The sequence below is a fragment of the Chiroxiphia lanceolata genome, chromosome 17, assembly GCF_009829145.1.
Source record: "Chiroxiphia lanceolata isolate bChiLan1 chromosome 17, bChiLan1.pri, whole genome shotgun sequence".
Taxonomy (NCBI): Eukaryota; Metazoa; Chordata; class Aves; order Passeriformes; family Pipridae; genus Chiroxiphia; species Chiroxiphia lanceolata.
In genome coordinates, this window is record NC_045653.1 from 12,247,689 (window position 1) to 12,268,362 (window position 20,674).

General features: G+C 57.7%; 1 protein-coding gene across 2 annotated transcripts; it reads left to right on the top strand.

Moving 5' to 3' along the window:
• Positions 1 to 1,720: 1,720 nt before the first annotated feature.
• On the top strand, positions 1,721 to 20,175 carry DNMT3B (DNA methyltransferase 3 beta). 2 transcript variants are annotated; one of them, XM_032704847.1, is made up of 19 exons: positions 1,721 to 1,825; positions 5,370 to 5,508; positions 6,203 to 6,309; positions 7,445 to 7,525; positions 7,984 to 8,172; positions 9,376 to 9,534; positions 10,325 to 10,432; positions 11,131 to 11,272; positions 11,664 to 11,792; positions 12,243 to 12,287; positions 12,642 to 12,721; positions 12,982 to 13,094; positions 13,466 to 13,649; positions 13,902 to 13,986; positions 14,396 to 14,637; positions 14,796 to 14,886; positions 15,121 to 15,269; positions 15,915 to 16,000; positions 17,176 to 20,175. In XM_032704847.1, exons 1-19 carry the CDS (start codon positions 1,721 to 1,723, stop codon positions 17,315 to 17,317), a joined length of 2,376 nt encoding a protein of 791 aa, XP_032560738.1. In that variant the 3' UTR covers positions 17,318 to 20,175. The 2 variants fall into 2 exon arrangements, with proteins under 2 accessions (XP_032560738.1, XP_032560739.1); XM_032704848.1 differs by lacking the exon at positions 7,445 to 7,525.
• The last annotated feature ends 499 nt before the right edge of the window (positions 20,176 to 20,674 follow it).

Consider the following 20,674-nt stretch of genomic DNA (forward strand, 5'->3'; position numbering starts at 1 on the left):
TGGAGGGGACACACCGGGACGCTGAGGATGCGGAGTGGCGGGAGGAGGATGTGGCGCCCCGGGGGATGCGGGCCCTGAAGGAATGCGGGACCTCGAGGGCTGCGGGCCCGGGGGGCGCGGGGGGCCGGGCGGGTGCGGTGGCGGTGCGGGCCCCGCGCTCCCCTCCCCCGCCGTGGGGCGGCGAAGGAGGAGGAGGAGGAGGAGGGGCTGCCCAGCACGGGCAGGGTTAAAGCGCCATGTAACCGGAGCGCGGGGCTGTCGGGGGCCGGCCGGGGCGCGGGAGGCGGCGAGCGGCGGCGCGGCCCCGCTGGACGGCGCGTCCCGCCGCGGCGCAGGTGAGCGCTGGACCGGGGGGACCGGGGGGTCGGAGCTGGAGCCGCGGAACATCCTCGTGGGCGGCTTTGTTGTACGCGGCGGCGGCGGGGGACAATGGGGCGGGCAGGGACTCGGCACCGGGCGCACCGGAGCGCGGCGGCGGGAGCGCCCCGGCCGGTCCGGCGGTCCCGGTGCCCGGTAGCCGAGGGCTCGCGGCCCCGCCCCGGGAGCTCGGGCAGCGGGCGGGGGGCGGTGGGTCCTGCCGCCACTTGTTGCCGGCGCTCGGCTCCGGGGCGAGTTGAGGGGAGCGGTGCTCTTACAGCCCCGGGCATGGTCCCCCTGGTCCCGCCCACCCCTCCGGTCCCGTCGCAACTTTCGGAGTTTCCCGCAGCGGCGCCGCGAGCCCCGGGGGCGCGTCCCGGGACTGTCACAGCGGGGCCGGTGCAGGACCCCCCACGACCCGCGGGGCCGGGCCGGGGCTGAGCCAGAGGCTGGGGCGGGAGGGTCCCCTCGCTGACACGGCGAGTGATGGCTGCGGGGCGGGGGGTGGTTCGGGGGGGTCGGGGTCCCCCTCCTCGGCTCAGCGGCCCCGGGCAGCGCCGCCTCCAGGCCGGGGGCTCTGGGGGAGCTGCCGGGGGTACCGAGACGCGGTGGCGCTGCTGGTCGAGCCGAACACCTTTGTTTTCGATTCTCGGTCGGGGATCTGACAGCCCATCTTCCTTCTCTGTTGGCAGGAAAACATCCCGGCGGAGCCTCAGGCGCGAAGCCTCCCCGGGGCCGGGCCGGAGGGACGGGACGGCCGGGGCAGGTACCGATCGGAGGGCTCTGCTGGCATCCGCCTCTTGTAGAGCCCGGGGGGGAGTCTGGGGGGCAGTAGAGCATCGGAGAAGGAGGAATGAACTTCGGAGTGGCCCAAACGTGGGGCACAACTACCGGGAAGTCGGGAGAGGGGAACGGCGGGGGGATTCCGTGGCAAGTGGGGCGAGCAGTGGTCCTACACCGACCTCCTTCGAAACGGGACAGCGAAAACAGCGGGGCGCCTGGAGCGTGCTGCCCTGAGCAGGACTCGCCTTTCCTGCCTAAATTACTAGTTTCCAGAGAATTTTTAATGAACTGTGGGGGACTGAGCCCGGGTATCCCAGTCCCGGCTCTGGGGCTGTGCGGGGCCGGGCGGAGTGGCGATGGGGACAGCGAGGTGTCATTGTCATGGCTTTACGTCCCTTGTGCAGGGGGAAGATGAAGCAGTGACCTCTCCGGACAGAGGACCTGCCACTGCTGAGAGGGACCCACCTGAGCGCCGGAGCCCCCACAACCCCCAAAAGGTGCCAGCCCTGCCCTCAGCTCCCTGCCTGCAACCCCCAGCCCTGCCCGAAGGCAGCCCCTGCCCCACGCCGGGGGGCTCGGGATGAGCATGGTAAAGAGCCGGGAGCGGCTGGAGCAGCGGCTGGTGGGGATGGTGGCTGCCCCGGAGACGTCTCCAGCCTGGTCTGCACTGGGAGAGGAGGGGCTGGTTTGTGTTTTGTTTCTTTTCTTTAGCCCAGCTTTGCTGAAAGGCAGCGGGGAGAGCCGGGGTGGGCGCCGAGGGCTGCGGGGGGAGCGGAACGGGGCAGGAGGAAACCGGGGGAAATGGAGGGAAGTGCCGGAGCGGGAGAGCGGAGGGGCCAGGCACAGGAAGCGGGCAGGGGGAGCCTGCCCTTCGCCCCTTGCCCTTCCCAGCAAGCACATCTGCGAAATGGGCGCCTTTCTTACGGAACTGCCAACCCAGCAACTCCTTTCTTTCCAGGATTAGAGGGAAATGTTCGGTTTGGGGAGACTTAAAGGCCATTAGTGTGCGCCACAGCCCAGAGCCAGCCCGGCCATTAGGGTCCTTTATTTCTTTTTGTTATTCAAACAGGGCTTGGGCGATGGCTCCATCCCAGCCATCGGCAAAGCTTCCCTCCAGCCTTTTGATATGCATGCCCCTGTCTGGAGGCAAAGTCCGCAACCTCCCCACCTCCTGGGGACACGCACCTGATAACAGGGCAGCCTGTTTTCCCAGCAAGGAAAACTGAAACCAGCCCGGGCCAGGCTGGGGGAGCAGCCCCGGGAGCAGGGGCAGGGGTCCAGTCCAGAGCACAGTCCGGCCAGGTGAGCTCTGCCTTCCCTGCCCACCCTGCCCTCTCTGCCAGGTGAGTCCAGCTGTCGTGCCCACTCTGACTGCTCTGCCTGCTCCAGGGTGGCTGGCAAGCATGGCCAGACAGGGACCAGAATTCTCTCTAAGCAGTTAATACTGTGGCATGGTCTTTAACCAGTTTGGCAAATCTTAAAGAAACTGGTATTGCAAAATGAGGGCGGGCTCCAGAGTCAGCGGGTTCATTGTCTCCTCGGTGGGATTTGGCTGCAGGGCACGTCCTGGTCACCAGGCAGTGCCGGGGCTGCCGCTGGCGCCAGGCTCTTGGGGAGCTTTCGGCAACTCTGGAATTCTGCGTTGTTTTCCTCCTCGTGGGTTCCCATCTGGAGCGCATGGCTGTGGAGCACCCGGTGTGTTTGCAGGGCGCCGGGCAATGCAAACACTGCAGGGCTGGTCTCCTCCTCCCGTGAGGCAGCACATGTGAGGGCAGTGCTCTGTTTCTTATTATTTTCGTAATGCCCTGCGTGCACATGTTGGTGTGTTTCTGCAAGGGGAGGTGAGGACAAAGAGCCGAGCCTTCCAAGCAGGAGTGGGTGAGCTTAGGAGGACGTGGCTCCTGTGGGGGGACCTGGGGTGGGCTGTGAGCGGCAGGACGGGCTTGGGTGTGAGGCTTCAGTGCTTGGTGCAAACGGCAGCAGTAGGAGGAGAAAGGATGGGAGTTACAGTCCTGCTGCAGAGGTGTGGGATTTTGGGAAAGCGAGACCTTTAACGAGCAGCTTGGGCTGTGGTGTGCTGTTCCCTTTCCCGTCAGAGGATGGTGATGGGGATGTCCTCGAGTGATCTTGGGCGGTGCAGCTGGAGAGAACACAGCAGCAAACAGTGAGCTGACCTGCCTCTGCTCACGGCAGAGCCTCCAGCCCGGTGCCACGGACCTGCAGAGCTGTGGCCTGTGGGTCTCCGCTCTGCCAGGGGGCAGTTCCTTTCAAAGGGATAACTCCTTTTCCCCCACTTTATAACGGGAACAAAGACAATGTGGGAGCTCCCTGAGCACGTGGCAAAGGCGAGCTTGATGTGTTGGGTGCTCAGTCCTGGTTGTGTCATATTCCAGGGGAAACCTGGCCACTGTGTCACCCTTCCCTGCTGCCTCCCTGGCACGGGGCTGGCAGGACACCCTCGCTTGGTGGCCTGGCGAGCCCTGGCCATGCTGGGCATCAGGCAGCCCCGGAGCTGAGAGAGGAAAAGACATTTTGAGGTGCAGGTTTGAACTTCCTGGGCGGTGGCCTTGCCTGCTCCTGTTCTCCCTGAATCTTACCTGCCTCATGCTGCCTCATCTGCCTGTCCCCTCTGGGTCACCCTCATGCTGGGAGAGCAGCATATCTTCTCACACCTCCCTGTAGGGATTCCCAAGGGTGATTCACTACTGTTTGATGAGATTTGCTGGTTTTGGTGGCAGCATCATCCCTGGCTGTGGCTGCTGCTGCTCTGCAGCGTCTGTGGGCTGGGAAAGGGGAGCAGACCAGGAGGAGCTGACCCGGCTGTGCTGTGCTGGGGTGGATTGCTGCATCCGGGGCCATGTGGGACCGTCCACCTGGACTGGGGGCAGGCAGCGAGTCTGGGCAGCTCCCAGGAATTGTTTGCCGGGTCTGGGAGCAGATGTGCTGCAGCAGTGGGATTTCTGCACACAGAAATCCCCCACGCAGCTGTTAGGGGGTTATGCAGCTTCAGACTCTGTCTGGTGCAATTTCTCTCCTTCTCCCTTGGTTGAGTGGGGAGGCAGGATGCTCACGGGGGACTCTGCCTGGGGAGATGGGCGCCAGACACCTGTTTTCCTTCATGTTTGGGTGTTGCAGGTTTTCTAACTCTGCCCTCGGCATCCAAAACATCAAACCCCAACTGGTCTTTGTTAGCCAGAGGTGCTGACAGATGATTTCAAAGCAGTAATCTCAATTGTTAGGGCAGCCGTTGGAGGCAATGTGGAGTGAGAGTGACGCAAAAGGGGCAGTGGGCTGGAGCTGGGGTCTCTCTGAGGCTGGGGGGAATGTTGCTTTGGCTTCCTTACAGGGCTGTAGGTGGGCAAAGCCCTGTGTGCTCCTCAGCTCTTGCGTTGCATGCTCCTGAAATGACTGTGCTGCCGAAGGGGCAAGTTGCAGCACAGACCCATAGCCCAGCAATGAGGCAGCGTTGTTCACGGCGTCCCGTTGCCTCTAGGAGAGCCAGAGCTTCCACTTCCAAAAACAGGATCCGGGGAGGGCACCCAAGGGAAGGCGGAGGCGTCTGAGCTCAGGCAAGGGGAGCCCCAGCTCTGCAGGGGGACACCAGGGCAGGGGGTGCTGCTGCACAGCCCCCTGCCCTGCCCCCTCGCCCTGGGGCAGGGAAGCTGAGGCCAGGAGTGGGGGGCAGGAGGAGTTTTCTCCCTTTGGGGGAGTTTTAACTGGCTGCAGGCTCCAGGACTTTGCCCCTCATGGCGGGCGGGCTGCCTGCCTGTCCTGCTGCTGCCGGCACAGCCCACCCACGCCTGGGCAGCTGTAATGGTGCCCCAGGGGTGGGCTGTCCCCTGGGGTGGGCTGTTCCCTGGTGGCAGGGAAGTGCAGCTCCCCTCCAGACTGGGTCCAGCAGAGCGAGGAGGGGCTGGGCAGCACCGAGCCCAGGAGTGTTCCACAGCGTACGGATGGTGGGGAAAAGCCTCGTGTTCCCTAAAGATGAGTGAGTTGTGTCTGGAGCCTCTGTTAGCTGGAACTGGTGGATCTTTTAAGGCCACCACATTTGTGGGGAGGTTTTGTCCAAGTGCTGTTTAGCTCCCAGGACCCCTCCAGATGCGTCTCCAGTCAGACCCTGCTGCTAAGGGCGTGAAGTTGTGGCTGGCTCAAGGAGCTCACACTGTCTGCTTTGCCCTCCTTGAGTCTTCCTTCATGGCTGAATTTCCTTTCCACTCTGGCTTCCACAGGCGACCATGAAACAGGACAAGAGCCATGGGCAGGATGAGGCAGACTGCAGGGCAAAGCTGATCCTCCTCAACGGGGACTGCACCAATCCTGCTGCGCCCAGCGTTGTACTGGAGGCGAATGGAAAGCCCAGTACTCCAGGTGAGGGTCACCACGGTGTGCCCAGAATGCACCCTGCCTGGGATGTGCAAGGATAAACGGGGTTTGGGATCTCCCAGCCACTGTATAAGGCATTGTGGCTGGGGGGCTGGCTGCAGTGCTGCAGCCATGGCCAGGGTCCCTTTGTGATGTGACTCCACTGGGTTTCTGCAATCTTGTAGCACATCCAGGCCATGACCTGGTTGTGGAAAGAGGTGCCACAGTGGGAGGCTGGCTCTGCCCCTTGATAGTTGAATACCCTGGAGCAAGGGAAGAGGGGGAGCCCCACCAGCCTGAAGGGTGCCACTGCTCCTGAGATGCTCCAGTCTGGGCTTTCCAAATCCCACCTCTTGGGTAAACAAGGTCCTGTTTTAAATGACCTGGTGACAAGCCCTGAATAGCTGGCTTGTGCCCCTGAGCTTTCAGGAACTAAGAAGTAGATAAGAATGTCACCACACTTGCTTCTGGTCCCTCCCAGTTTTGGGGACAGGTGGGTGATCCAGGGGTGTGGTGCTGCAATGGGGAGCCCTGGGAACACCACTTGTCTCTGCTCCTGGCCACAATTCTCCAAGATGAGATTTCTGTCTCTCCAAATCACGACAATGCTCTTGAGAGCAGTGGGACATGCAGAGGCATGTGGGGACACAGCCAGGAGGGCTTGCAGAGCCTAAAGCTGCTCTGCCTTGTCCCTGCACAGATCCCATGGACCTCGCGCTGTTGCCTCTGCAGAACAAGAAGGACAGCAATGGAGACCTCTCCAAGGAGGACCTGGCCTGGCCACTTGGCCTGGCGGGGGTGCAGAAGGTAAGATATCACCTAGGCTGCTCTTCAGGGACTGTCTGTGGGGGCATCCAGTGCCAGAATCCTCATCTCTTTCCCTCTGAGCTGTTCTTGTGCTGGGGGAACAGTCCAGTGGTGGATGCAACACTCATTTACCAGTGTAAATTGTAATTTTTAAATTCCTGATTTACATGAGACCACAGCAGCAGGAGGGGGTGGTGTGAGTGATGCCCACTATGTGTTGCAGCAACCTAATAATTATCATAATTATTATGCTGATGTTTTCTTTGAAAAGTCTTGTCTGTATTGATGGACTGAACCATCTCATGTCTCCCTCTCTTGGGCTGGGCTGCTTTTAGCTGCCTCGGGGCTGCACCCCAGTTTTACCCACCCTCTTTTGTTGACTAGGTTGACAAACCTCCAGGATCTGGAAGCATTTTTGCCTTCTTGCTTTATTGTTTTGAGTTAGAAACAAACCCCAAGGTTGGAGATCTGCCTGAGATGAGGCAGCTTCCAAAAGAAAGAGCCATAAATCCAGTGGGTGAAAATTCAGCTTTCCCATTATGTTTGGTTCAGGGGCTCTTCGCTGCAAAATCTCGTTTAATTTTGAGCCTCGTTATGCCGGATGCAGGAAACATGCCTGGGCTGGACTGTGTCTGTGACTACTGGGGAAGGGCTGCTGCAGGGTGCTGCAGGGTTCTGCTGCAGGGCCAGCTGTGAGAGGAAGCACTCACGGGTGTGTGAAAGCATCCATGGGTATGTGAGTGGTTCTGTGCCTCTGAGGGGTGCTCTGCTGGGGCCTGTGGCTCTCCTGGCATCCAGTGCTCCTGGCTGTGGCTCCTGCTGCTGTCTGTCATGCCGGATGCAGGGCTGCAGCAATGGGTGCTCCTGAACCCTGCAGAGACTCTGTGGAGTACATGGTTGCCCAGAGGGGCTCAGCACAAGGTGCCTCCAGCAGCTGTCTGCCCTCCTCTTGCCCTCCCCAGGGCTCCAGTGCCGCTGGTGCTCGGCCTCATGAAGCACAGGCTGTCTGTGTCCTGCATGGGGAGGGCACCCCTGCCATGGCACCTCTCTGTTCTGGTGGCAGGTGCAGCCCTGGGGCAGCGCTGGGTGGGAGAGCAGCCTCAGGCAGAAGCCCACAGTCCACCTCATCTTCCAGGCAGGGCAGGCCCGGCACGTGACGAGGATCAAGGATCGAAGCAGTGTGGAGGCTCTCAGGGACCTGCGAACTCCTGCGCGGGTGAGGGTCTGTGGGTCTGCGTGGGGTCACAGCTTCCCTGGGGCTTCCCTGGGACTCCAGAGACCTGTACTCCTGCTGCACCCTGGCCAAGCAGCTTTGGACATGGTGCAGACTCTCAGGGCCTCAGTTTCCCCTGTGTAGATTGGAGTGAGTTTGCTGTTTCTTGCCCTTTCTATGATTTGGGTGTGTTGAACACTGGAGTGGATTTGGGACAGTAAAAGGGGAGAGAGCAGTGGTGTGCCATTTGCTTTGGGTCTGACAAGTAAAAGCTGAGCAGTTCTCCTGTAGAATCTCCTGTTAAGGGCTCTCCTCTCTGCTCATGGCAGCAGCAGTGCCCTCAATCGCTGGCTCCCCTTCTCCAATCCCGACTGTGAGGATGGGGGATGATGTGGAGCAGGTCTCTGTTCCCCACTGCCCCTCTTCTTGCGGCACTGACCTTCTCTCCCTCTGCCATGCAGGGCTCCAGGCGTCGCTCAGCCGTGTCCACACCGCTGACCATCGACCTGACAGAGGATGACTCTCGGGACTCATCCCAGAGCAGCAGCACACTCTCTGGCAGCAGCTCCCAGGAGGGGCAGAATGGCTCTGCCGAGCTGGGGGCTGAGGAGTCAGAGAGCAGAGATGTGGGGATGGCGCTGGAATACCAGGTACGGAGGGGCTGAACTCTGCTCTTGCATCCACAGTGGTGTGGGGAGAGGATGAATCTAACCCTAGGATGAACCCTAACCCTAACCCTAACCCTGGCTTGTCCCAAGCCTGCAGGCATGGGGAACCTCTGGAAACCTCACTGCTGCTTCTCCTGTCTCCTCTTCCCTGCCTGCCCTTCCCTGTGTGCCTGGGGTGTGATGGTCTCAGGCTGTGGGGGCAGCTTACTGCTGAGGGACACTTTAGGGATCAGTCCTGGCAAGCTGCCTCCAGTGCCACACAGGGGCCTCCTGAGACACGCATGCGTGGCATGTGCCCTGCTGTGCTGTGCCCCGCTGAGACAGGCAGTTGCATGTGCAGAAAACATTTCTGTCGGGGATGCTGGAGAAAACTGAAGCTGCTGGGGCTGCAGAGCGGGATTCAGCGCCTGCGGGCCACGGGGCAAGGCCCCAGACTTGCAGGAATTGGGCAATTGCATCTTGCTGCATAATTAGGAGCCTAATTGCAGAACAAAGCTGGAAAGGAGGGCTCTGCAGGCGGAGGTGACTCCACTCTGTGCGAGGTGCCCTCCCCATGTAAAGCACCCAGCATGGCCCTCAATGGGTCACATCAAAATTCTTGGTTCTTTTTCATCTCCCTGTTTTCACTCTGCCCTGTTTCCTGCTCTCCCCAGTGGGAATAAGAGGGATGGGTGGGTGGGAACCCTCTCCCTGGGCTGCAGCCAGATGGGCTGAGCTGTGAGCCCTGTGAACGGGCTGCCCTGTGCCAAGGAGGAACCTCGGGGCACCCAGGGAGCAATCTTGGGGCAAGGCTTCCCAGTGTTTACAGAGACCCTGGGAGGGCAGGCAGGAGTGGACATGCACAGGGCCTGGTGCCAGGAGGGCTGTGCAGGACAGAGCACGCACCATGCCGTGTGCCAGGCATGGGCTCAGCGTGGGACTGGCATACACAGACCTCCCCACTGAGCTCTGGCATGGTGCAGGGCTGGGAGCCAGTGCTGCCAGGAGGTGCTGGGCCATGTGCTTGAAGGAGGGGGTGCAGCCTGTCTGCACAGACATCCAAGTGTGTGACACAAGTGGCGGAGCAGCTCCTCAAGGCGCTCTGGGTCCATCCCCTGTGCTCCAGGGCTCTCCTGCAGAGCTGCCCAGATAAAATAGGGTGTTTGTGCTTTTTGGCAGATCTGTGTTGTCATCTCTTGCTTTCAGGATGGGAAGGACTTTGGAATTGGGGAGCTGGTCTGGGGGAAGATCAAAGGTTTCTCCTGGTGGCCTGCGATTGTTGTCTCCCACAAAGCCACGGCCAAGCGCCAGGCTGTGTCAGGCATGCGGTGGGTGCAGTGGTTTGGAGATGGAAAGTTCTCTGAGGTAAGCCTGTTATCTGCCCCTGCCTGCTGTGCCCAGCCCCAAACCCCCTCCCCTGCACATTTCTGCCCCTCTCCTGGGGCTGCCTGTGGGGGGGTGTGCATGCACCCTGCAGCCTCCCTGGGCAGGCACCCTGGTGTTCAATAGCCAGGCCTTGGCAGGCTCTCATGGCTCTGGTGTCTGTAACTAATAATTGGACACTGTAGGTTGGTGACAGTATCCAGCAGTGGGAACACATGCCTGGCCCCTACGCAGGGTCTTGTCCAGGCCTTGGGCTCCAGGGCTGCCCAGGAGCCCTGCCTGGTTAGGGATGTCCCATCAGAGACCCACCACCCCCCCCACAGATTCAGAATATCCTAAGTTGGAAGGGACCCATGGGGATTGTTGAGTGCAACTCCTGACCCTGCTCAGGACAACCCTGAAATCCCATTATGTGCCCAAGAGTGTTGTCCAACACTGCTTCTCGAGCTCTGGCAGGCTGATGCCGTGACCACTTCCCTGGGGACCCAGTTCCAGTGCCTGACCACCCTCTGAGTGAAAAACCTTTTTCTAATATGCAACCAGGATATCCAACCCCTCCCATGCTGCAGGCGGGAGGGAGGGAAGTGCCGTGCTGGTGTCACAGTGCCAGCAGAGGGTGCAACCCACCCATCCTTGTCATGCTGCTGCTGGGCTTCCTCCCCTGGCTGCAGTGCCGCAGGGTTGGGGCTGGGAATGCGGTGCCGGAGGGGAAATGGCCGGGCAGGACATTCCTGTCCTGTCCCGCTGGTGAGCTCTTGTCACTCTCTCACAGGTTTCTGCGGACAAGCTGGTGGGACTGATGGCCTTTAGGCAGCATTTCAATTCTTCCACGTTCAATAAGCTGGTGTCCTACCGCCGTGCCATATACCATGCCCTGGAGGTAACCACCAGGGGTGGGTGGGTGGGTGAGGTGCCAGCTAAACCAGCTGGACTTGAAAGCAGCAGGACGGGACTCAGGAAAATAGTCCTTTCTCTGCTAGGATGATTTGCAAGTGCAGCTTTGGGGCCAAACTCTACTTATCATTGGGGTTCAGGAGTAACTGCTGCTGCTCCAGGGTTTGCTGCTCCAGGCCAGGCTCCCTGCGCTGTCTCAGACACAGGAGCATCACAGCAGCAGGGCAGTGCCAGGCTGGCCTGAGGTGTCCTGGGCTAGTGCCAGGTGCCCTTTGGAGTCAGGGCTGGTGCTAAGCACCCTGTGTGTCCAGTCCACATCCAGGGGGTGCATCACACACTGGGATAAAGGGCTGCAGATCCACAGGCACCTCTTCTGCCTTCCTGTCGCTTGCCAAGGAGCAAGAGTCTGGGCAAAAGCTGGAGCTGTGCTGTCCATGCTCCTGGCTCCATCAAGGCTGGTGAAGGATGGATGGGCTCATTGCAGGGATGGAGGCACCAGAGCACAGCCAAGGGCACACCCAGAGCGGGAATCCATCAGCTGCTGCTGTCCCAGGGCCGCCAAACCCCACACCCATGTGTGTTGGATGGGGAGGGGGCCTGGGGCTGTGGCTCTGGCAGGGGTGTGGCTGCTTCCCAGACAGAGACCACCCTGTCACCCTATCCCATGCTGTCCATTCTCGGCAGGTTGCCCGGAGCCGGTCTGGGAAGACGTTTACAACTGGCCCCAGGGACTCGCTGGAGGAGCAGCTGAAGCCGATGATTGACTGGGCAATCACTGGCTTCAAACCCCTGGGGCTCAAGGGACTGCAGCCACCCAAAACCTCAGGTGAGGCAGTGGCATCAGCTGGGTGGGGGCTGGCATGGCACTGGCAGGGGGCTGGTGTGGTCAGCAGCCACCAGTATCTGGCCCCAGCTGAGCCTGCTCATCCTGTGCCGTGGCTGTGCCACTCCAGTCCCAAAGTGGTCCTGGAGCTCCTCACTGGGTCCCTGACAGTGACTTTGCAAAAAGCCAAAGCCAAGCACTCTATATGCCCTTGCTCCTGGAAATCTGACTTGGCTGAGCCTTGTGCCATGAGTGGGGAGCCCGGGTGGCCAGGAAGGGTTCTGCTTGTAACTGGGGTGGGACCTGGCAGGGCTTGGCAGGAGATGTCTCCTGTTGCCTTGAGGTGGTCCTGGGGCTGGAGGCTCGTGCCCAGGGAGCTGCTTTTCTCTTGCAGAAAATGGGGTGCTGAGGAATGGGACAGAGGAGGTGCTGTCCCTTGAACAGTATCCCCCCACCAAGAGGCTGAAGAGCTACCCCTGCAACAATGGCAAGGAGCAGCGCATAGAAGAGGACCAGACCCGAGGTAACCAACAGAGAGAGCTGGGGAATGGCTTGGCCTGGGCTGCGCACCCTGAGAGCACTGGAAAACCATTCTGGGAAAGGGGTTGGCTCTTCCCTGGTGGCCATGAGCTTGGTTCCTGAGGGCAGAAGCTTTTGTGATCCCATGGTGCTCAGTTGTGCCTTATTAGACACCAGCAAACCCAGCTGCAAGATAGGGGCTGGGCTCCACTAATAGCTCAGCTTGGACATGATCCATGAGCTGCTGTGCTGAGCTCTAATATCTCCTTCAGTGAAAGGATGTGGGGTTTGCCCCAAAATTTCTAACATGCCCATGGCCAACCTTCTCTGGGTGATGTTCAGCAAAGGTGGAGCAGTTCTAAATGCAAGAAAAAAAGCAACTGTAAGCAGAATTAATTTAGAGTTTCTAATGTAAGGAATGATAAATATTTTTTTTTTTTTAAATTTTATAAAGAACAAATGGTTTCCGAAGTTACGAACAACAGCGGGAAGCTGGAAGGTAATCACTGGTCCTGTCTCCCTTGGGAAGAGGTGTGGGGTGATGGGAGATCCTGGCTGGCAGTGACTCAGCAAGGGTCATGGGTTCCTTTTCAACAGCACCATCCAGGAGGGGGGAAAGTGCTGTGACTGCAGGGTGCTGGGGTCCCCCTGTGCTGAGGGGAACAGGGTGCTGTGCAGATCCTCCATGGGGAGCCACAGCCACATCTGGATGCCATTCCAAGGGCAGGCTGTTCCAGACACTGTTCCAAGGGGAGGCTCCAGCCTCTGCAGCCTGAAGTGGGCTGGGGGTTTGGGGACTCCCTGCCCTGACGTCTACGTGCCTTGGGTGAACGCAGCTCTCTCTGTCCCACAGACAGCTGTTTGTCCTGCGGGAGGAGGAACCCGGCAACCTTCCACCCACTGTTCAAAGGAGGCCTCTGCCAGACGTGCAGGGTAAGTGCTGGGGCTGGAGGATGGGGCTGGGATCCATCCAGTGTTGCTGGGACAGGGGGTGGCTGTGCCAGGTCCTGGCCATGTTGTGTCCTCCACGGGGCTGTCCCTTGGCATGTTCTTGCCACCTGAAACACCAAGGATGTGCATCTCCGAGCTCTGGGCGGGTACCAGGGATGGACCAAAGCTGCATTCTCTCTTCACCCTCTGAGCACAGCTCTTGATTCTCTGTCCTTCTCTCCTTCTGGCTGTCCTTTCACTAGGATAGATTCCTGGAGTTCTTCTACATGTATGATGAAGATGGTTACCAGTCCTACTGTGCTGTCTGCTGTGCGGGCAAGGAGCTGCTGCTCTGCAGCAATTCCAGCTGCTGCAGGTGGGCCCCGTGTCTCTGCTCCTGGGGCTGTGGCCCTGACATCATTCCAGGGAGCTGTGGGGAACAGGGTCCTGCATGAGCCTGGGTGCAGGGGCTGTGCTGCTCCCCAGCTGGCTGCCATGCAGCATGTCCCAGCACAGCCTGCTTCAGGCAGCACCTGAATAAGCCCTGGGGAGGTTGGCAGGAGATTTACCCATGCCTTGGGTCACTGGCTTGTGTTAGCAGCCCTAAAAACCAAGGTACTGCCTGGAAAAATATCCTGTAGAACAGGGCAGGGGCTCTGGTGCATGGCGGGGGAGATTCCAGGAGAGGCTGAGGTGACCCAGAGGGGTCCCTGAGGTGACAAGCACAAGGTGTTGTGGTTTGGGCAGGTGCTTCTGTGTGGAGTGTCTGGACGTGCTGGTGGGGCGAGGGACGTCGGCCAGAGCAAAAGTGCAGGAGCCCTGGAACTGCTACATGTGCTCACCCCAGCAGAACTACGGGCTGCTGCAGCGCCGGCAGGACTGGAACGCCCGTCTGCTGGACTTCTTCACCAGTGACAAGGGACAGGAATATGTAAGGGCTGTGGGCAGGGAGCCTGGCATGCTGGGGTGTGGGGAAGAGGGTCGTGAAGGCCAGGGCAAGTGGCTTGGAATTCCTCTTCCCTCTGCCTCGGTCTTGTTCCTTCACCCTCTCCAAGGGTGCTGGGCTCTTGGCCCTGCAGATGCTCTCCTGAAGGCAGAGGTGATGCCTGTAGAGCTGAAGTTTGGCCTCATAAGGTGATGCAGCACTGCCAGGGCTGGGGCTTCATGGCTGTTTCCATTGCAGGCTGCACCCAAAATCTACCCAACAGTCCCGCCAGCAAAGAGGAGACCAATCCGAGTGCTCTCATTGTTCGATGGGATAGCAACAGGTGAGGCTGTAGGGAAGCACTGCCTGGTGGCTTTTCAGCACTGGGCAGCAGAGATGAATCATTCCATGGACTCAGATCTGTCTCTGAAAGCTTGTTGGGGAGAAGGGGGTAAAGACAGGAGGGATCCCCATCAGCAGGGGTTGAGGGCAAGAGAAAGGGAGGGATGGATGGAAGGAGGGAGGGAGGCATGGGAGTTTTGCTCACAGAAGTTCAGGTGGCTGGTTCCCCTGAGAAGCCAGAGCTGTGGGAAGAACAGCAACCTGGCCTCTGGTGAAATGCCTGAGGGCAACTGGTTTGGCTCAGTTCGCTCAGCTCTGGCATTCTGCTTTCTGGGAGCAAACAGGGCCTGGAGGAATGGGTCAAAAAAAGTTTGCTCATCCTGAAGTCTTGTGTGACTGCCCCCACCTAGGACATCCAGGAGCAGCCACATTGAGCTCTGCTGACGAAGGAGACCGGGAGGCCAAAGAGAGCAGCGCGACCTCAGACCTCTGTCCGTTGGCAGGGTACATGGTGCTGAAGGACTTGGGCATCCAAGTGGAGAAGTACATCGCCTCGGAAATCGGCGACGACCCCATCGCGGCGGGCACCGTGCGGCGGCCCGAGGGCAATATCACCTACGTGCACGATGTCAGGAACATAACCAAGAGAAATGTGAGCTCCACTTCTGTGGGGAGCCAGGGGATGTGGCCCCCTGGGTGTGTGGGTCTCACCCCACCAGCCCTGGGATGGGCTTGTCCCCTACCCCACCAGGGAGGAGAGATGCACTTTTGTGGCATTTCCTAATGGGCTGGTGTGTCTGTTCCCTGTAGATTGAGGAGTGGGGTCCTTTTGACCTGGTGATCGGCGGAACCCCCTGTGACGACCTCTCCCTTGTCAATCCAACCAGGAAGGCGCTGTTTGGTAAGGCTGCTTCACCTCTGCTAAGCTGGGTACCCCGGGGTGTTCCTGGGTCATGGAGCCACCTTACAGCCCAGGGAAGTGTTTCAGCCCCAGGCTGTGTTGGTGGTGGCTCCCTGTGGCACCTGCAGAGCACGGGCTGTTTCCATGCCCACTGTGGGGCAGCCAGGCCCCCCCAGCACCCCATTCCCGGTGCCTCAGCTGGTCCCAACCTGCTGCTCTGCTTTTTCCCTGCAGAAGGAAGCGGGAGGCTGTTCTTCGAGTTCTACCACCTGCTCAACTACGCCCGTCCCAAGGAAGGCGAGGAGCGGCCCTTCTTCTGGATGTTTGAGAATGTGGTGGCCATGAGGGTCAATGACAAGAGGGACATTTCCCGGTTTCTGGAGGTAGGGATTGCTGCTGGCTGCAGGAAAGGCATCAGAGCAGGTGACACTTGCTGGGCTGTGCAGGGTGTGCCAGCTGTGAGGGTCTGGCTATGGTTTCCTGTGGCCTCAATGCTGGAAAACCCCCTGCCTGGTGCACATGCCGAGGAATCAAGTTTAGTCTTGGCTCTGGATCCTCCCCTCTGGCTTTCAGCAGGTCAAACCCAAGCACTAGTCCTCCGGGGGAGGGGTTTTGCCAGCCTTGAAGAAAGCATCTGTTCAGAGCAATGCCTGTTATTTCCAGGGAGAGGGGGGTCAGGGACTGGGAAGGGTTTTTAACTCTGTGGTAGCCAGGACGGGCTGTGAGTCAGCAGGGACCCTGGTGTAAAAGCCCCATTAGAGGCTGACAGTTCTGATCCTGGCCCAGGGGAACCAGCACTGAGCACCCTGTGAGGGTTATTAGCTGCTGGCCATGGCCGTGACCTGGGAGCCCATGTGGCCAACCAAGATGTGCTGTGGTGTGGAACAGGGTTTGTGGGGGCTTCATCCTCAGGAGGATTTGCTGGAGACTTTTAAGTCCCTGCAGTGCAGTGGGAAGGGCTTTTCCTGCAGGAGAGGACTAAACCCACATCTCCTTTAACTTTTATTTCCTCCCTCTCTGGCCCCCAGTGTAACCCAGTTATGATTAATGCAATCAAGATATCGGCTGCCCACCGAGCTCGTTACTTCTGGGGCAACCTCCCGGGGATGGACAGGTAATCAATCAGTCCTTTGCTGTCCTCTTGAATCTCTTGCTGTAGTTTTTGTTGGGTTGTGCTGCTCATGTGGGTTTTTTTGCCTCCCTGGCTCAAAGCCCAGCTCCTGGGAGTGAGGAGCTGCAGCTCCCGCACGGGGCAGCTTCCCTGCAGTGATGTGCACATGATAATTAATGCACTTACTAATGAGCAATGGCTGTGGGAAAAGTGTAATAGTGTCCTGTGCCCTAGACCTGAGGCATGTGGAAGGAAGAATGATGGGGCTTGCACAGGGTGCTGTGTAGTGGGTCTGGCGGGGGGTGTGCATGTGCCCCAGCCTTGGTGTAAGGTCTAGGCTGATGTGGGGGTGCTGTATGGCAGCCCTGTGCCATGGTGGGGGGGTTTGCTGGAGGTGAACCAAGCAGCCACTGGGGCTCAGCTGGGTGTAGTGGCGTGGGGAAGCTCATACTGCAGCAGGCAGCTGCTGAGGCAAAGCATGGCAGCACTGCGCTCCTCCAAACCCTATTCACACCCTGAATTCATGGCAAAAAAACAACAGAAGGACTTTGAGTAGATAAAATCCAATTGGAGTAATCCTGCACACCAAATACTCCTAGTGATAGAACCTGAAGTTTTTGCCTAGCGAATGCTTTGGCCAGTGAACACAGACTGGGGTTAAATATTTTTATTTGTTTATTTAAATTGCCAGTATTTGTTGGAGTTAACACTGAGCTAAAGGCATTTGAAAGTAAAATAACAATTCCTGAGCCTTTGTCATGTGAAATGGCTCTTGGACTTTCATCTGATTGTAAGGGAAGTGCCCAGCCCATGACTCAGAGCTACCCAGAGCTACTCATTCCTATCTCCATGGAGTAGCCTGAGGTGGTGCTTGCAAAGGTACTGCTGAGCAGAGGCAGGCAGGATGCCACTGGCACAGGGCTTCTCCAAAAGCCTTGCCAGGAAAGAACTACAGAGAGGGCACAGGGGAAGGTGAGCTGGCACTGCCCGTCCCCATTCAGAACGGTGACACTGCTCAGGCCATGTGGGACTCTGACCACGCTGGGGAGCAGAGTGCCCTTCCCATAGGAGATTCCAGATGCTCTGTGTCTCTGGTGGCTCAGGAGCAGGGCTGGCCAGCGAAAGGGGCTCCTGCTTCTGCTCTGTCTCACCCACCATCTCCTGCCTCTACTCCTCAGGATCTTCGGCTTCCCCCTCCACTACACGGACGTCTCCAACATCGGCCGCGGGGCTCACCAGAAGCTGCTGGAGAAGTCGTGGAGCGTCCCGGTCATCCGGCACCTCTTCTCCCCGCTCAAGGATTACTTTGCCTGTGAATAGCAAGCCGAGCGTCCCTGTCTCTCTGGTAAAGGTGCACAGCGCCGCTGCTGTGGCGGGAGAGGGACGGGCACGGCTGCCAGACTGCCAGGGCCCCGTCCCTCCCCGGCCACGTGCTGCGGGACGGCAGCCTGGCCCTGCAGGGAGGGCCGTCTGTAACCAAAGAACCTGGCAGGGTCACTTCTTTAAAGGGACTAACGGCAGTGATTCGTAGGAAATGATGGACAAGGAGCTTTAATTACCCAGCAGCAGGAGCTCTATGCATCACTGATGAGACATGAGTCTCCTCCACAGCATTAACTATTCTGGTTTAGCCTGGAGCTGGGAAGTCACCACTTGCTGAGCAGTCACTGTGGGGGCAGCTGCCAGGGAGCTGCAGGCAAACCTGAACTACAGTGAATTAATGCTTTTCCTAAACAAACAAAACCTCTTGAAGCAACTGCCAAAAACCCCCAAACCGTAGCAGCAGGTGTAGGGGACCCTGCTCAGGTTACACACTGAACACAGGATTATACAGAAACCAAATCTTTTTTATTTTTATTTTTTTTATAAACTTTACTTTTGTTGTTATAATGTCTATTGCTGCTTTTAAGGCATTACATAAGAATGTGGAGATTCCTAGACCTGAATGTAGCTGAAACTGAACTGTGAGGTGATAGAATTACTTTTCTAGCTAGAACTGAAGAAATACTGTTTTATGTGTTTGGCTGTAGTTTACAGATATTCACTACTTCCCTTTTTAAAGCATCTAAAACCTTTCCTTACATTTTAAAATCCTGCTGAATGGCTTGAAAGCTTACACAGTAATTGGAGCAGGGAGGATTTGGTCTCCAGTGTCTGTAAAGGAAGATGTTCTTGGAGCATCCATTTCCCAAATGAATGTGGTATGTCAGCAGGAAGGACAGCGTAGTGGTCAATGGCATCCTCAAACCACAGCCCCCCCAAATGTCACGTACCATGTCATGAACCCGAGCAGCAGTGGCAGGGTGTTGGCTGTGGGGCAGGGGGTTCCTTACAGGGAAAATCCCACCCAACCCCTATGGGGGTGCAAGGTCCAGGAGTGCAGCACTGCTCTTGCCCGTGCCCATCCTGTACTGTGGGCAGGGGGAGTGGACCCTGAGGGGCAGCGAAGTGAGAAAGCTGTGGGGGGGCTGTGTGTGTCCCCCCACTGCGGGCACTGCCACTGCTGGGGGTTTTGGGGGGATGCAGGCAGGGGCTGCACCTCTCCTCCTCTGCACACCCGTCTCCCTGTGCATCCCTGGGCAGAGGTGGGATGCTCCTGGTGCTTGTGTGCCCAGCCCCAGCCTGGCAGTGCCCTGGGGGCTCCCGTGGATGTACGCACAAACTGGAATCTCCTGCAGCCACCAGTGTGCTCACTTTTGATTGCCTTCCTCTGCTCCCCAACTTTGCCAGACTGACTCTCCCGCTGTCCATGAAGCCCTGGGCGTGCTGTGCCCATAGCCAGCATCCAGGGAGGTGTGGGTGCCTGCCTCTGTTCCTGCCAGGTTTTCCTTAGCCACTGGGCTGCTGCCTCAGCAGGCATCTCTAAAGACTGAATTCCAATGCACATTTCAATGCACTGAAACAGCTTGTGACATTCCCTTCTCCTCTGTCCTCCCCTACCTCTTCTGTTCGCCTGTCACCTGGCTCTGGCAGAGCCCTTCAGTGCCTTCTCACAATTAATTGGGTCCAAACCATGGGCCAACCCACTCCCCTGATTGGTGCTAGGCTGTCTTGCAAGGTGTTGTACAGCATCAGTGGGAAGTGAGAGCCTCTCTCCCAGCTCCTTCTACCTCTCTGACACGCTGGGACCCCCTGGCACCCCTGTCTCAGCTGGTGGAGGATGGCAGCCTCTCATTTTCCACCCCAGCTCTGAGGATCATTTTCTCTTGGTCTCCACCCCAAGGCTGTACTTGGGAATGGGCAGAAAAGGAAGCCCAGGTAGTTTAAAGGCTTTTTTTCCTGTTTTAACCTGGAGGTTACTCTTAAAGTCTTCACTGAGGGGTTCATTCTCCATGACATATATTCAAGCCCCACACCTTAGTCAAGAAAACGCTGGAGAAAGCCAAGTGAGCTGCTCCATGTCACTTCTTGGGGACATGTAGCACTGTCTTGTCACCAGCCTCCGGGCTGGGAAGATGGCAGGGTGGGTTCTGTGCGTGCTGAAGGTGTTTGGGAAGCCTTGGCATTGCCACTGCTGCACTGACTGGTTTTGAACCCCTTGCCAACCTCTGATCCTTGTGTCCAGCTGGAGCCCAGCCACAACACTAATTCCTCATCCCAGCTCCTTGAAGTCCCTGTTCAGAGCCCAGCACAGGGCCTGTGGGGGACAGGCATGCTCTGCTCTGGACCCCTCTGATGGGTTTGATTTTTCCAAACTGGGCAAACGCGGTGTCCTCCACTCCACAGCATCCCTGATCTTATACTCCAAATCTCACATCCTTTCCTATCTGATCAAAAGGAAAACAAATAGATGAGGGGGAAAAAAAAAAGGACTTGGGGAAAGTAAACAAAGATAAAAGAGGAATGAGAATTGTCTTGGCATTAAGCTCACTTGATGAGAATTGTAGCAGACAAGTCTTCCTTGAAATGTTTTTCCCTGTTAAGAGCCGCCTTTTATTATGTGTTTATAAAATGTTGTTAAGGGAGGAGGATTTCAGAAATGCCTTTTTAATACTTTTTAAAGGTTTCTAACTCCCTGGTGCTATTTTTTTAGGTTAAGGATTTTTAATGTTGAACATGTTGCGGGTTTTTGTACAATCTTCTAAAAATAAAAGAAATGTATCATTTTGAACACATTTTACATGTTTTTTTTGTATCCGGAGTGTGGAAACTCCCAATTCTTCCTCGTCCACATGATTCCACTGGTTTCCACGTGGGAAAGAAAGGGGATCCATGTCGACAGTTTACCATTTATCATATCTGATTAAAAAGGAGTATTTCTGTATGGTTGGACTGTCTTTATTGGGTGAATAAAAGGGGGTTTGCGGCAGGAGGAGGGGCACAGTTGGGAAGCCAGGATGCCCCTTCCCCACTGCTGCTGAGGTGACACCCAGTGACACCAAGGTGGCCGGTCCTGGCTGTGCTGGGTGGTAGAGGTCAGGCTGTAGAGGGGAGTCTGATCCCTGGCTGGGCTAGGAATCAACTGCAGCCACTCAGTGAAGATGTAGTCTATCCCAAATAGGGATATAACCTAATGGGCAGGGACACCTTCCACTATGCCAGGTTGTTCAAAGCCCCATCAGCTCTGACCAACACATAGTTATGGTCAGTCAATTGCTTTTAAGACTAAGGTTATTTTTTAGAAAAAAACAAACAAATTGAAATCTGTCTCATTATCCAAGGATCTGGGGAACCAGT